General features: G+C 39.2%; 1 protein-coding gene across 7 annotated transcripts in view; it reads right to left on the reverse strand.

The window, feature by feature from the left end:
• The window catches only part of GAK (cyclin G associated kinase), a 78,630-nt gene that overhangs the window by 51,143 nt on the left and 10,041 nt on the right, over positions 1-17,446 (reverse strand). For all 7 annotated transcript variants that reach the window (XM_039359671.1, XM_039359672.1, XM_039359669.1 and 4 more), the window contains exons 2-9: positions 11,940-12,001; positions 8,987-9,046; positions 8,052-8,166; positions 6,702-6,844; positions 5,025-5,150; positions 3,275-3,364; positions 1,213-1,348; positions 133-245 (exon numbers count right to left, since the gene is read on the reverse strand). In XM_039359671.1, the coding sequence (XP_039215605.1) occupies positions 133-245; positions 1,213-1,348; positions 3,275-3,364; positions 5,025-5,150; positions 6,702-6,844; positions 8,052-8,166; positions 8,987-9,046; positions 11,940-12,001 (845 nt within the window). The remainder of the gene's footprint in view (positions 1-132; positions 246-1,212; positions 1,349-3,274; positions 3,365-5,024; positions 5,151-6,701; positions 6,845-8,051; positions 8,167-8,986; positions 9,047-11,939; positions 12,002-17,446) is intronic.

Here is a 17,446-nt window from a genome sequence, read left to right on the forward strand (position 1 = left end):
ATTTCTGGGGTCCCTGGGATTCTACCATCTGACTATTAACCAAGTCCAAATCTACCCTGTGTTTTTAGTTCAGTAAAGACAGACTAAGTGTTGCCACCTAGCTGAGAACTGGTTTCAAACTGGATCTATTACCTCTGTGATAGGGGACTTTGGATTCACATTTCTAGCAGCTGCAATCTCCTGCAGCTGATTGACAAGCTCAGTAATGGACAGTCTCTCTTCTGGATTCACCCTCAAAGAAGAACCTAAAAACAATGCAAGGAAAAGATCGGTGTATGTTAAAAGTTTGCCAACAGGACCTGTGATCGTTGCTATGATGTAACTCTGAAATGCCAGCAGTAGGAAGTAGCTAAAATGAAGCCACACATTTAAATTATACTAAAAAAATAAAAAAGACCATCTTTTTGCATGTACCAGTCTTCTTCCTGAATTAAGAGTAGGCCAGCTCTTCCTAGTCCTGTGGTGACGAACCTATGGCACGTGTGTCACAGGTGGCACACAGAGGCCTCTCTGTGGGCACACACGCCGTCACCCCAGTCCTAGGCCTTCAGCTGGGTTTTCTAAAACCTTTTCGCTTTAAGCCTCCACCGCCGTGTGCAAAAAAAAAAAAAAGATTCAATCAATCAATCAATTTCAACTTCTTGCGGGGGGGGGGAAGATCTCGCAAAGTTACAATTGATTGATTGAACTTTTTAGTCCCACCCAGTCTGCCGTTAACACCGCAGCCACTCCCACACAATGGACCACACCCATCCAACTGGCCACATCCACCCAATGGGCCATGGCCACCCGGCACCCAACGATACATAAGTGGCTTTTGGGTTGCAGTTTGGGCACTCGGTCTCTAAAAGATTCGCCATCACTGTCCTAGTCTATCCTCTTCAAATGGGTTGTACTTGTAATGGCTCTCATTACTGCTCTCTAGCATGGACACTGAGAAGCAGGAATGATGAATAAATGTGTGTCCAACACTTTGTCAAGTAGCAGGTTGAAATAGCGGATGCAGACAGGCTTTTCACCTACACTTGTAGGTATAGAATCCTAATGCATTTGTGAGCTTAAAAGGAAATCATAAAGGGGGTTGGACTAGATGACCTCCAAGGTCCCTTCCAACTTTACTATTATTATTATTATTATTCTCTACAAAATCATCAGCTCCCCTGCTTTTCGTGCTGCCTCTCCAGGTGTTTGGTACCATCGTCTGAAACTTACGTATAAGATCATGAAACACAGTATATTTTGTGTCGTTCTGTGGGATGGAGTATTTTCCATTGACTATTCGAAGCTTCGCTCCATCTTCAAATGGGTGTTGCATAAAGCACAACAAGTAGAGGATGCAACCCAAGGCCTGCATGGAAATAACAAAGGGTTTACAAAAAGAAAATGAACAAGACTAAATCATTCAAGTCTTAGCCCAGAGGTCTTCAAACTTGGCCCTTTTATGACTTGTGGACTTCAATTCCCAGAATTCCTCAGCCAGGCATGCCTGGCTGAGGAATTCTGGGAATTGAAGTCCACAAATCATAAAAGGGCCAGGTTTGAAGACCCCTGGCTTAGCCAATTCAGTTGTAACAATGACTATCCTTCCTTTTAAGTTGTTATCGTTTCAGATTTTGAGCTGATTTGACAGACAATTCAGCATCTGATAAGAGATTTGAATGCTTCATCAACCAGCATGATTATCCAACAGGTGCCTAAAAATAGGATACTGCTTTCTAAAAGGTTGCTATGTTTTGGAGTCTTTTGAAAGACTTAAGTCAACTAATGGGACAGTTGTGTTTTACAGGCAATTGTTAAAGCCTACAGAGGAAATGGACTATCAAAGGAGCCAAAGCATGGAAGGGCCCTTCTTTTTATCCTCTGCTTCTTGTGTTTTCAGATTTTTTCAGACCCCTTTCTTCGTGGCCTCGGATCATCAAAAAGAAGCTATTGGGGTAGCTGTGAGAGGAACTTTATAATGTGAGGTAGTCTTTTTGTGTATAGTTATGTGATACGGTTGAATAAGGTTTTGCTTATAGAATCTTTTCACGGAATACATATATTCTCTTCTATCGGAATATGTTCAGCTGACCCTAAGAAAAAATCTTGTCACCCTTAGATTCACCCTTGCATTTTCCTTGTCTTCACAATTTCACGTTGGTGCTTCCTAAGGAGTTTTTAATTAAACATCTTACTTGGAGCATAAGAGAGATATACTTGAAATTGAAATATACTTGAAATATACCGAATTGTCTAGTTTAATGAAAAGAAGGACTAGGGGTGACAGGATAGCAGTGTACCAATATCTCAGGGACTGCCAGAAAAAGAGGGAGTCAATCTAATCTATTCTCCAAAGTGCCTGAAGGCAGGACAAGAAGCAACCGATGGCAACTAAGCAAGGAGAGAAGCAACCTAGAACTAAGGAGAAATTTCCTGACAGTTAGAACAATTAATCAGTGGAACAACCTGCGTCCAGAAGCTGTGAATGCTCCAACATTGGAGGTTTTTAAGAAGAGACTGGACAACCATTTGTCTGAAATGATATAGGGTGTCCTGCCTGAGCAGGAAGAAAGACCTCCGAGGCTTCTTCCAACTCTGTTATTCTGAAAGACAGCCACTGGGTCTGATCCCACAATGACCTATATGGGCTTTCATTGATTGTTGTAATTATCACAAATCAGTTCTAGAAAAATTAGAAAGCAGAAGCAAACACAACTTGGCATGGCCCATTCTACTGAGTTAGAACTGTGAGTGCTCCCTTCCATTCAATTACCTTTAAAAGCAATGCTGAGCTTGTTTTCCTTTTCCTTCTCCCTCCCTATCTCTTTTTCCTTCTGTGTCATATCATTCAGAGTTTAAGCTCCAGGTAGAAAATGTCCTGTTTCTGATCTGTGCAAAACCTTAGGAAAGGTTAAGCAGCTTCATTGAGGATGAGCACTAAGACCGCAGAATAAGTCTTATAGGAACAGAACTGAGAGGTCTGCTTGGAATATTGCTATTTCTAAGGGTATTTTACTGCTTTCCTATTTTCCTGAGATTTTACCCAAGTTATTTTCATCACACCATTAGACGCTTTTTTTTTGAGATGCTAATTTTAGATTTTGCAGCTCTTTATTTCAGTTTTAACATCTGCGCTGAATGGTGTCAATACAGTGTAACAGATTAGTATCAGCTACCTGGTGGACTCTATCAGAGAATGGAAGAAAGAGACCTTCTCTAAATAAATGAGAAAGCCTAATCAATAGGGACAAATCACTATCCCCAAAATCTACCTATGCAGAAAGAAAATGCATACCCATATATCTTGCTTTTCATCAATTGGAAAGTTTGAATACAAATCTATAATTTCAGGAGTTCTATACATTGGTGTCGTGTTCCTTGTGACCTGTGCACACAAAATAAGAGATTTATAGTTAACCCACAAATATAATTTTCAGTCTTTTCATAAGTTATCCTAGCTTTTATAGCAAGCAGATCCATTTGCAAGACCAAAGAGTTTACTTGGATAACAATAATGAAATTCTTTAGTTAGTTACACTCAATTATTTTATTTATTTGTCTAATTTATCTAGCCACCCATCTCACAAAATAAGCAGCTTTCCTGTAGTCTTTGGAGAAAAGTTATTTAGTCAGCAGCAGTCAAGTCTTTTGAGAAAGAGCTATAATTCTGTGATATAGCAGATACCCCAGACAAAAAAGATCACAATTAAACTAGAGGTACATTTTGATGTTCTTGATCTCTCCAAGTAAGTTAAATTTGTTTCGCTTTTGTCCTGACCTAGGGCAAACCTTTAGCCACACAGTCTTCAGCTGAAAAAGGATTATATAACTCTCCCTGTAGACAATAGAGAGCTACTACATCAAAGTGGACATGTGACTCTTCACAAACTGCTCAGTTAAAGAATCAAAGAAGAGATGATGGTATTGCAGGGAAATAGAAGTTCCATACACACTCCTATATTTTTGAGCAGTTTTTTACAAGTATGCGGAATACACTCTAACGATAAGGAAAAAGAGATTCAGTCCTATCCAAACCTCTTTGATTTCCCCCTCTGCATCTCCTGTTCCTAACCTCAATTTCCTGTTCCTTTTCTGCCAGTCTTTGCCAAAAACAGACAAACTCTTTGAAAAGCTGTTCTCAGAAGCAGAACTGTACAAGAGAGAACAACAGATGCAGCTTGGCTGGGAATACATTTTGAAAACCCAACATGGGAGTTTTGGCACCGAGTTTATTCAAATGGAATATATCCATCTTTTTTGCTAGGCAAGCATTAATGAAACAAAAAAGCACAGTATGTAATAGCATGGCCAGAGAGTAGAAATTCAAATAATGCCATACTCGGTAGCAACTGAAGCCAAGCCACCTAAATGCTGGAAATTCTTTGAAAAGACCAATGAATATAACCAGCAAAAATAAGATTCCTATATAAATGATATGCAACTAACTTTTTTAGCTCAGAATTATTTTCAATATAATGTTTTCAAATGAGGAGCGCGATGGCTCAGGGGTTGATGACGTTGAGCTTGTCAGCTGCAAAGCTGACAGCCCGGGTTCAAGACCTGAATGCCATGCAAGGGGTGAGCGCCCACCTGGTTTGAAAGCATGCAAATGCGAGTAGATAAATACCGTAAATGCCGGCGTATAAGGCGACTTCCACGAGCGCTGAAATCGGCGCCAAAGACGGGGGTCGTCTTATACGCCGAGTCGTCTTATACGCCGGAAATACTGGTAGTTTCCGGCGTATAAGACGACGTTCTAGGAATGCGGCCCGGCAATAAAGACGGGGGTCGTCTTATACGCCGGGTCGCCTTGTACGCCGGCATATACGGTAAGTAGCCCTTCGGTGGGAAGGTAACAGCGTTCTATATAGCCATGCTCGCCACGTGACCACAGAAATGTCTTCAGACAACACTGTCTCCCTTGGCTAAGAAACGGAGATGAGCATTGGACACGACTAGATAGGAGAAACTTTTATCTTTACCTTAAATGTTTTCAAAAAGGAACACAACATGCTGAAAATAAAATATAGTGCTGCATGTCTTACCTCATCTTCAACAGTTGCCCGTCTTTGTGCAGACCAGCTATAGTCAGGGTAATGTGTCACAACTGTTGCACTACCAAAATCACACAATTTAATTGTTCCTTGATTACTTATCAGCATATTTTCAATCTGCAGAGACAGGTTATACATATTTACATTAAAAAGGCCTCTGCTTATGCATATCTGTGCTCACATCACCAAGGCTCACATCACCGAGATTATCAAAGCTCTCATGAAACTAAACATTTTTCTAAGGTTCAATAGCTTGCTTTGGAATTCAAATATTCTATCTTAAGTTCGTGTTTGTGCATAAGCACCATGCTCTAAAGCATTTGGGAAGTTACTGAGAACAAGATAATTTTAAATGCTTTAGCAATGAGACTCAAGACCTGACACCTTTTCAGCCACATGAATATGCTCTTCATCCTCCATGCAACATAAAGAACAACATAGTTCTATGATTCTCTTTAATGTTTATGTCAATTTAATAATATAATCACTAAACAATTCCATTATGTTTTAACCTGACATCAATCCACAGTTAAATTCCTAAAAAACTACTTACACCTTTGTGAAACACTTTAAGCACTGATTTCTACCTAGTCACTACCCAATCAAGGGGGAAAAGTAAACCCAGGTCTGACTTCAATCCTGGCCAACCGTATATAAAGGTAACGAACAAGATATACTGGTAACTATTTTCCAGGCAGGCTTTCCAGCCTGGTTCTGCTGATGTGCTAGGATAACTTCCAGAAAATGGTCATACTGTCTGGGAATCTGGGAACTAGAAGGTACTAGAAGGACAAATGAGATCACCTGTTCTTGGTAGTATAATTATTTATATTACAACTTAAATCCCTTGGAACTCCACAACCTCTCCAAAAAAATGGTGGCATTTGCTATCTGTAGTCAGCTCCTCCATGCCTCTTCTGCTCTGTTTCTTTCCTGAGTGAATTGTACACATATGACCAAATCTCAAGATGTTTCCATTTCTTAGTTCTGAGATACAGATATACAGTTATGCCCCTCTTTTTTAAATTTTTAAATATTAGCTCTTTCAAAGTTTCTCATGAAAAGATGTCCACATTTGGGGAAACTCTTAGCAAAACGTGAACTTCGCCTAATCTCCTCTAACTTATTCTCAGACAACCCAACCTAGAGTTTTTACTCTTCTATACAGGTAGTCTTCGACTTATAAGTTCATTTAGTGACTGTTCAGTTTTACCATGGCACTAAAAAAAGTGACTTATGACCATTTTTCACAGTTACAACCTTTGCAGCATTCCCATGATCATATGATCGAAATTCAGATGCTTGGCAACTGGCTCGTACTTATCCCCGTTGTTGTGTCCCAAGGTCACGAGATCATCTTTTGCACCCTTCTGACAAGCAAAGTCAATGGGGAAGCCAGATTCACTTAACAACCGGGCTCCTAATTTACCAACTGCAGTGATTCACTTAACAACTATGGCAAGAAAGGCCTTAAAATGGAGCAACATTCACTTAGCAAATATCTCACTTAATAACAGAAACTTTGGGGTCAATTGGGATCATGCATCAAGGACTAAGGACTACCTGTATAACACTTTTCTGGCTACTACAGGCAAATTCAAGCTCATCCTGACTGATGGCATCCTTGCTTCAATCTCATAAGGAGTAAAGAAAACTTGGATCCCTTACCTTTAAATCTCTATGAATAACAGGAGGCTTCTGCTTGTGCATATGTTGCACAGCCCGGCAAGTCTGATAAAATATCTTCAAAACCGTATCACATGAGAGGGGGCCTTTAGATTCCACTTTCTTTAAAAATTCCACCAGCTGCCCTATGAACATAAAATCCATGGATCACACACATTATGGAAGAGGTACCAGGGATGCTAATTTTGATGACAGCCAACAGAAGCCCATAAATACCCCCTGATCCCTTTACTTTCTTGGTATATGCCAGGGGTAGGCAACCTTGGCTCTTTTATGACTCGTGGACTTCAACTCCCAGAATTCCTGAGCCAGCATGGCTCAGCTTAGAAACCTCTCCCTTCCCCTCAGCATGGCTGGCTCAGGAATTCTGGGAGTTGAAGTCCACGAGTCATAAATGAGCCAAGGTTGCCTACCCCTGGTATATGCTAACATAAGAGTTGAAGCTCAGGTGTTCATTCTGCGATTATGTGATGAGCACAGTGCTCAGCGTGGATGCCAAGTAAACGCATTGTATGCTGCTGTACACATCATTAGAAAGGGAGGAGAAAAATGTGAGTAACACTACAGCTGTGCTCTTGAGATTTTGCTGGAAAGAGATACGACTCCCATTATGTATCCTCAGCTACATGCTTCTTTTCTTCAGTATATCATCATTTTGTACAACATTAAGACTGCAAACAAGGACTGAAGTAGACTCCAATCATTACTCAGCCTTTGGAAAAGTTTGGTGCTGTGAGGTTTGGTTAGTAGTGAAGGTGCCGGCCTAATATCTAGGAGACTCTGAGTTCTAGTTTTACCTTAGGCATGAAAGCTTTGGGCCAGTCACTCTCTCTGTCTTAGCCCCTACTTATCTCACAGGAGTATTAGGTATGCTTGCCACCTTGATTTACTTATAAAGTAATAAAGACAGGATAAAAATCTAATGAACAAAGGGGAAACAGGGAAGACCAAATACTGAGATAAACTTATTCTTCAATCTTAATCGGACCAAATAATTAATCAGAAAATTTTAATCTGCAGTGAAAACATTAATTGAGAGTCCTAAAGTGGGAAAAAGTCACTTAGTCGTTCCTCTGCTACATTTAAAATAATGTTTTTCTCCACTCTGTTTCTAAAATATTGCTTGAAACAGGAAGGTCAGAAATGAAAACGGAGGAGTTAAGTTTCAAATTTTGGATAACAAAGACTATACGTCTTGCTCAAAGTGCAGAGCAGCCCTGCAACCCTTTGCTGATACTAAATGCTTTTGTTCTAAGAAACGAGAGCCAGCCAGGCTGAGTCAGTGAATTAGGCTGTCAATCCAAGGTGATTCCACAAAAATTGCAACTTTACCTTTACAAAGTTCCGTGAGCAGAAGAAATTCTCCTTGCCCAGTATCCGATTCTTCTTTTCCAATGGAGGCAGCAGAACAGAACTGGACAATGTTTGGGTGTCCAGATAGTTTTTTCTGAATAACATGTTAAAGTTTCAAAGTTTCTTCTTTATTGGGAAAACCTCTTTGCAGTCATGCAGCAGAACTACAGTTTGCTCAGTTGGATTGCAATTCAAATTCTGAACGAGAGACCCTGGTCAAAAACATGTGATGACCCAGCCCAGGATGTTGAAAGCTCAATGAATTCCGCATTCCGCCACTACTGGCAAAGTGTGGCAATTGGGCTTGTTGCCTGCCCTGCTGTCAAGCATGGCTTATATTGAGCTTATCCAGTTAACATTAGGATCAGCTTTTAACGGTCAGCTGAACATAACCACATTCTATGCATAATTTAAAGCAGGAGAGAGAAAAGGACAAAGGAAAGCATTTCTGATGTAACAATATTATTAAGACCCTGGATTAATATGGCAAAAGAAAGCTAAAGTGTTTCAAACGAGGATAATTCACATAGATTAGGAGGCATGTAGAGCTGATATGCTCTCTGAAGCAACTACAATTTCAAACAAATTTGCTCTTTCCTATATTTAATCAAAAATATCCCATTTAGACCACCTGATCTCTCCTTTGCTGTGCATGCCTCCTCTGCTTCTCCTTTCACATCAACAGCACAACAGTTAACTGGAACACAACAGTTAACTGATATTTAAGCCACAGGCAAAGTCAGGTTTCAAATGCTGAATTGTTTGGAAGATGTTCAGATAGTTTCTAGTTTAAATATAAAATGAAAGTTTTGCTCTGATGAAGGAGCAAAAAAACCTCTTTTGTATCCTTACTTATTAAAGCAGGATTTGATAGTCCAAGCACAATATCATTTCACCTGTCTCTAAAAGGATACCATGAAGCAGACTTCTTGAATGATAGCTTTGTTCTTTTCCTCTTCATTGGACAATAATCTCTGCCAGGAAAATAAAGAGATCACAAAAAAAGAATATTTTGATTTCTTTCTCTTTTTTTGTATGTTTGTTTTGTTTCCAAACAATAGTAATTATACTCTTCTCTCTCTTATAATTATATAAAAAAAAACAAGTTATCAGGTCATACAAAGATTGTAGGGTAGGCAAATCAAGGACCAATTCCAAAGATCACCTTTCCAATGAGACACACAACCTTTCTGCAGAGGCTAGTTTGAGACATTCTGGAGGCAAGTGCCATTCGCACGATCTCTCAGGAGGGCGTGATTTTCCAAATCATGTGGATTGGAAACCTGTACACTTCTGAGAGATGACATGAAATCCATTTCCGGAATGGCACAAGGCAGCCTATGGAAAAGAATGCGTGTCACATCAGCCGGGTGGTCTTTCAGAAACATGATCTTTGGAAATCGCCTTTCGAAAAGAAAATCAACCAATATGCTGTATGGCCTTCTCATAGAGCCTCATGCCATCCTGGAAGCAGGTGATCCAAGGATTGCTGCAGCTTTCAGAATGGCACTCACTTCCAGAGTGGCTCAAGGTGGCTTCTGTATAAGAAGGCCACATGGTGCATTGGCTGATTCTCTCTAGGAAGAAGAATCTTCAGAAGAGGTAAATGGAGCATGGTGTGACGGGGCAGAGGAGGAGAATTAAGGATGTGGTACCCAGCAGAGCAAGAAGCAGGCTCAAGGCCTTTGGGTACCCGGCTAGGTGGGAAGTAGGTCCAAAGCACCCAGCAAGGTGGGATGGGGAGGAAAAATAGGTAGGTAGGGGCAGTTGCAGCTGGTCATGAGAGCAGGTGGATTACAAAGCACTCGAATTGTGATCACATGGTCACAGGGGTGCTGCAGCAGCTGTAAGTTTGAGTACAAGTCATAAGTCCATTGTTCAGCACCATGATAATTTTGAATGATCCCTGAACAATTGGTCATAAATCAAAGACTAACTGTAATCACATACAGTTAACAGTCGTCTCTGTGTGTGTCTGTGTGTACATATGTACCTATGTACACTCATATATTGAGTACTTTAAAAAATTTCATACATAAACATTAAATAGGGTATGTTACTTTAAGCTAGGAATCCAGGCTCGCCACACTACGATTGAGCTGCTTTTTGCTACATAGAATGTATTCATTCCTGTTTTCTCCTGCTCAAGCCAATAATTGAGAGCTTAGTTTTGCTACAGAGAACACATACGTTCTTGCTTTTCTCTCCTGCTCAAACCAATAATTGAGAGCTTAGTTTTGTTTAGTATTCTTGCTTTCCTCTCCTACTCAAACCAGAGTTTAGTTTGACATTTGGTTCCAAAATTAGAACAGAAGAATGGAATATTTATTATTTTGATCCTTACAATAGCACCTCTGACCCTATGCTGTCATATTATCAAATATCATTTACGCTGTTCACTGTTCATCATGGTCAATAGTTTGCAAATTATAAAAGTGTTATTTTAACAACAGTTATAAATATTTTTTGGGTTCTTCTAAATCGAAAGGAAATGCCATCAGGACTCAATTAGAAGATTTTTATTCTTATTTGCAAAATCATGCTGTATTAAATGGAAAACCACTATGATTTTGTGTAAAACTGGCATCTGAGAGAAAAAATATCCCACAGGCATGGAAAGAAGGAAGTGCTTTCATTTATTCAGCAATCATCTGCATTTTTTTAAAGTTACGGAGAAAGTATTTGCTTGAACTAGTGAGTTAATGAGTAAGGCTGGAGAAAGATCTAGAAGTTTGGGAATTAATAACTAAATCTTTTTCATTTCCTCTTGTCTTTAGAATTAGTCTGTCAAGACTATTATGTGGTACTTGTATCATCCTCAACACTCTATGTGTCTAAAACTCTTTTAGGACAAGTATTACAAAAAAAGAAAGAAGAGCAAGATAACCAAGCATAAGAGCAGATATATGTTAATTGGTCAATGGATGGGTTCATTTCCTCCTTAGGATTAATGTTCCAATGAAAAATGGAAGTACAACTTTTCTGGACTTTATGCAGCATTGTGAAAACTCACACACAATAACACTGATTTTCTTATCAATGTAAGTGTGGTGCTTTAAGCAGAGCTTGAAAATATGCACATGGAAATTAACAATGGGCATTCCTCAGTGTATAATTTTATATGATCTAGAGTACTGAAGTGGTAAAAGTACTGGATAAAGAGAGGTAGACCCAATCGCTCCCAGCCCTAATTACTTTCCAGTTTGCTGCAGAAATTAATTGACAGCCATTCTCACTGTATGCCATCCTAGACAGGCAATAATAACAACAATAAGTATTTCCCTTGAAATGCTATGGATCATTCTTGCTCTCCTGATTACTTTACGGGGATTGCTTTCACTTCAGATAGATAACTGGAGACATTGCAGGAAAAGTGAACGTCAAAAATAGGAAAGGAGGAATCCTCAAATGTTTCCAAACATATATATGGAAGCTTTTTACACAGAGATGGTGTTGCCGGATAGTGTTAGTAAATTGGAAGCCAGATGATTATTAGCTAAATATTATATGAATAGTCTCCTCCAATCTATACATCCCTCCCAATATGTTAAGTCACATACTTGTTGGCATTCCAGAAGTTATACTTCCAAAGCATATGAAAGGCATCAGATTGGGGGAGATAGCTGCACAGTAATACTAATTGAAAGCAACTCTGCTAAAATTATAGTCAAAGAGATTATCAAGTACACATTCTTAGAATTTGGAAGCAAAGCCACAAATTTTATGTTTACTAATAAGTAGTCAACTCTGGAACTGATTTGTTCTTAACTGTTGTACAGTACTTGCTATTCACAATGTCACCATCAATGAAGTCAAGAATAAAAAAAATAGTCAAGGATTAAAATCCCCCAAAATAAGGATAAATACCTTTAAAGCATAATCCTTCCCACTTCCAAGATCCTGAGCTTCATAAACAAAAGCAAAGCCACCTAAAAAGGAAAAAGAGATGATTAAAAACTGTCAGGCCCAAGCCCCAAAATGACACAGTGAGATCTACTCAAATCCAGATTCTTATTTGGTTACGCCTAATAGACAGAATCTTGCCAGACTAAAAAGACAACCATCTAACCCAGGAGTCTTCAAACTTGGCCCTTTTCTGACTTGTTGACTTCAACTCCCAGAATTCCTCAGCCAGGCACGTTAGCTGAGGAATTCTGGGAGTTGTAGTCCACAAGTCATAAAAGGGCCAAGTCTGAAGACCCCTATCTAAGCTAATACAGGAGTTATAGTCTAAGGTGTGACTACATTGAAACTGTTCTTCCCCTGCACCATCCAGTTCAGGACTGTGCAGTCTCTTGTCTTGGACCCTCTCTGGAATAGTCTGCTTATCCCCTGGAAAGCTGCAGGGCAGTGACATTACCCCCAAATTCTCCTTTAACTGCACACTTCATCACACAAACCTTAGACATTAGCTAATATAAATACTAAAGCTGAAGCAATACAGGAATAGAGAATTCTTTATCTACAAAAATGCACTTTCTGTGCTTCCAAGATTGCTTTAGTGCCATTAAATAAGAATTTTAGATTACACTTTTATCTCTACAACAAGTGAGATTACTTTGGATAAGAAAAAAAGGTTTATATAATCCTTTACAACAGGGGAACCTGGAGCCCTATGAGGCTCTGAAGGTCTTGGGTATGATTCCCAAGAGCACAAAATACCTACCTAATTAATTCTTACCCAGGTTGTTTTGGGGGGCAAAGCTCCCAGCAAGCCAATCATAGATCTAAACATGGCCTTTGGCCTTTCCAAATTCCTCTACAGCCTGTGCTCAGTTGAGAGAGAAGACTGGAGGAGCTTCCAAATTACTTTAGATAAGACAACAGCCAAACAAGCTTGGCAGATCACCTATGTAAAAGGTGAAACATATTCCCCGATACATGGAAATAAATTAAGCATAGCGTCACTGAGGAAAGGTAGACATCGTTCTGTAAATAATAACCAAGTAGAATCATATTATGCACCATGGCTTAAAATCTATTTTTTTATTATTAAGGTACAGGTACGGCAAACCAGCCTCTCTTTGTGGCCCTTTGAGTTTCCCAGAATGAGAGGAGCAACTTTATTGAAGGGTTTATTATTGCATGGACCGATGAGATTTCTATACTGCCAGCATGGCTGTAGTGGTTAAGGGAATGGACTAGGAATAGGGACAGCTAGGTTCAAATCCATTGTCAGCGAACGAAGCTTATTTGGGTGACTCGGGGCCATCATTCTTGCTCATCTTATATATGCTTACTAGGATGATTGTGGTGGGGAAAAAACATGAGGAAGAAGCCCTGTATATGTCAATTAAGATACTGAATGAAAGGGAGAGTATAAATTTAACAAGAAAATACTACCATAATCACCAAGGAGTTCCAGCAGTCAACATAATAAAACAAAATATACTGTACAACAGGGGTCCCCAACCTCCTCTCCATGGACCAGCACTGGATCACGGCATGCCAGAAACCAGGCCACGCAAACAAGTGAAGCTCCATTTGCAGGATGCAGGCAGCATGAGAAACCGTGTCCCTTCTGGTCTGTGGAAAAACCTCTCTCCAAGGAACTCTGGTGCCCAAAAGATTGGGGGCACTGCTGTACAACACACAATAATGACCCAACCTGTAAAACACATACTAAATAACCACCGACAAAACAATCCAGCAAGCTTCCTCCTTCCATTATATATTCAAGATGGACAGTATTTAATATTTATTTGTTATGTATATGTAGGGGTGTGGGTCTATACATATGCTGTACATAGTATATTTAGGTGTGTGTCATGTATGTGTTTCACTTTGAGAGCGGGCAACTAAATTTCATTTCTGATGTGTGCCGTTGTGCCCACAGTAAAATATGACAATAAAGGTTATCTTATCTTATCTTATCTTATCTTATTTTATCTTATCATTTTATCTCATCTCATCTTAATCCAAACATTCTCCAGTATCCTCCAGAAAAGTGTTAAGAGGCCAACTGAAGGTTTAAAGCAACTTACATTCACCACATGGCTGCTGACCACAAATCCTCAACATGTTGTGCAAACCTAGGGCAGTCCTTATGCTAAAAGTCTTTTCACCCTCTTGTTTTAAAATATCGATGACTAACCAGTTTGTTTTCTAGCACCAACAGCTAATGTTTGAGGTCCTCTTAGAAGTTCAAGAAGACTAACCCTGGCTCTCCTAATCCTATTCAATGACCCACTAGCCATTCTCTGGATGTTGAGAGCATATGCACCATTGTGCGTATAGAATAGCGTGCTGTATTCACAATAAGGGCTCCATGCAGTAGGAACATTATTTTGTGCCTACAGCTAAATACATCGCTTGCTACTGATTTGGCAAAACAACCAGCTCTCAACTGCAATTCCTTAAAAGAGACACCCCAGGCATAACCAACAGAGGCTATGATTTGAGAAACATATATATGTTCATGAACAAAGTTGACAAGATCTGCAGGGCCATTTGTTATTACAGGCGTATACTTTGTGCGCTCAGAAACCATTCAGGTTGTTTAATGGTTGGATGAGAAATAAATTGCTCTCTGTAAAAGATTGCTTCTTGTTTAATAGGAAACCCTATGGCATTGAGTCATAGGCATGAGCAGTTCCTTTGCAAGCTTGCGTGCTAGTCCTCATTACACTGTGCTTCATCTGAAAAACAGCTGCCTTGCTCCTCTACTTTCCATGTATGCACTGCCTATTGCATAAATTAAAACAAATTCAAAATGTTACTGATTCTCTGCTTTTCAGCTGCCTGCATATAGTTTTTGGATAGTTCAGTAGGTTCTAAGGCAGAGCTTAAAGAAGCTTACTCAAGGCTGGAAAACTGGAAATTGGAAAAACCCCATATTTGGGGAAGGGGACAGGTAGCAAGTTAGGGCAGCCCAGCTGAAATCAATTTACCCACTTTTTCCCCTTTCTCTGTCAAAGCTTTTTTAACGTGCATTAACATACTACTTTCCTGCCTTTATGCCTTGCATTATTTATTCATTGCTTAATGTTGTGTTATCCAATCATCTGGGCGTAAACAGCTTCAAGGAAAAGCAAAAGTACAAGGCAAGAACAAAAGGCAGTAGCACGAATGCATATGTCAGATAGGGTGTGTGAGAGAGATTTATTTATATTTCATATTTCTAAACTGCCCACCTCTCTCAAAGAGGGGCTCTTTGAGAGGCTTGTATTTTTAACGCTTTTCTATGTTGAAGTGCTCTCCCAGCTATTAGGAAGTCATGTATGGAACAAGCTTTTGCTTCCATTCTATGTATTGGTCTTCTTCCCAATACGAAAGATTTGTAAGAGAGGATTCACAGTAACACAATAAAAAATGATCCACTCTGTAACCTCACTTTGAGGCTGCTTAGGCAGCCATGTTTCTATGGCCCAAGTAGCAATTCACAAATGATAACTAAAAGGGCAGGAACAGGCAGCCATCTGAAAGATTTAATATGGATAACGGGACCTGGCATGAAGCAAAATAAGACAGGATTTGAGGTACAGTTGTGTACCTTTGAAGAACATGTAATTGCCCAAAAGCTAAAATTAAAAAGTTTCAATGAAATTTGAAATGGGAGGAACAAGTTAAGAATATATGATAAAGTGGATTTAAAATGTTGGTTATAATATACTGATGGATCAATGGGACAATATACAGTTAAAAGGGCTGAAATTTACATTGTGTTACAATCTCAACGAGACTGTTTATAAAATGATGTATCTTTGGTGCATGACACTAGAGAAATCACCTAGAATATATAAAGGCATTTCAAGTGTATGTTGGAAATGTAAACAACATGAAGGGACACTTTATCATACTTCAGCTAAATAATTTTGGATCACCTCGCACTGCACTCATGTCGGAAGCATCAAGGTGCTTCCGGACTGAAAGAATTAGCTGGTGACAGCATTGTTGCTCAAGGGAAGGCTCAGTTAGGGGCTCTTTTCACATCCCCAGGAGGAGCTAGAGCAGGGGTAGGCAACCTTGGCTCTTTTATGACTTGTGGATTTCAACTCCCAGAATTCCAAGGTTGCCTACCCCTGAGCTAGAGCAAAGGACGGGAGCTCACCCCGCCCCACGGTAGCACTTGGTTCTTGTCAACTCAGCATCTAACCATGTGAGCCACCCTGCTCCCTGATAATTTTGGATTAAAACACATACTTTGATACAGAGGATTTTAAACATCATTATTCAATTGAAGCCATAACTTTTATTTTAGGAATAATAGATAAATAGTAAAAAGCCATGGAAGGTTATTTCAATATATGATTACTGTGGTCGGATTACTGCAAATGAAGAGATGGAAAGATATGACACTACCCATTATGAAGGAATGAAGTTCACAGATTTTGCTGAAATGGATACACTGGCATCTTTGATTAGAGAAAAGACATTATCTAAATTTAGAGGTGACTGGAAAGCTCTTATGGACTTTTTGTATAATAAAAGGAAAAAAGTGAACTTATAATTTACGGCTCTGATTAGACTATGGAAAGAATAATATGATCTAATGTTAGAGAGATAGGTTAAAATATATTTGTACTTATAACTGCTATGAAGAATATTGGAAGCCATTTCTTTAGATCTTTTTTCTTTCTTTTCTGGGGGTTTTTTTCCAACTTTTTTTATGCACTTTCTGCTTTTTCTTTCACTTCTTTTTCATTTTTCTGCCTTACTTCATATTAGTTTGTATTAGTTTTTATCTTGTTCAAAAGTTTCAATAAAGATCATACTAAAAACAGAACAGGCCAAACCATCTGCTTGCAAGTTAGCGGATCAACTGTTCCGCCTTTCCTAAAGAGAGTTCATATATTCAAGGCAATGCCTGAATTTATCCTACTACGCCTTCCTTCAAAGATCTCTGTTTGCTAAAGCAAGCAGCCAATTCAGCTTAGTATCTTTTTTTTAATAGCACAAAATCTTGAATGCAAGCAACAGAACAAATAATCCTAGAGAAACACAGCCTTACCCACTGTCCTTGCATTCATCATATTAGTGGTAGGCTAGATCGTATTCTGTACATATTTCTGGGTGCTGTGGTATATAGTAACTGAAGAACTTAACGAGAGTAGGGCATTTGCTTTCAGCAGTATTCTCTAGGCCAGTTAAAATTCAGACAATTCAAACGTTAGCTATAACATTATTTCTGAGGGAATAATACCCTTAAGCATGCCACCCGCAATGTGTATTTGTTCTGCATCTGAGAAATTACCATATTCTTTCAAACTATAACATCAAACACATTCATTCTGAGAGCGAATATGTTAATACAGAGAATGTGATACCACAAAACTGTGAATGCTGCTTACCATGAAAAGGGAGCATTAACTATGAAAGCGCGTTTCCCATTTTTACGAGTTTGGGCCTAGCGATACGGAAACTTATTTTGTACA

The sequence above is a fragment of the Crotalus tigris genome, unplaced genomic scaffold, assembly GCF_016545835.1.
Source record: "Crotalus tigris isolate CLP2741 ecotype Arizona unplaced genomic scaffold, ASM1654583v1 scf7180000019100.1392032, whole genome shotgun sequence".
In the NCBI taxonomy this organism is placed as follows: Eukaryota; Metazoa; Chordata; class Lepidosauria; order Squamata; family Viperidae; genus Crotalus; species Crotalus tigris.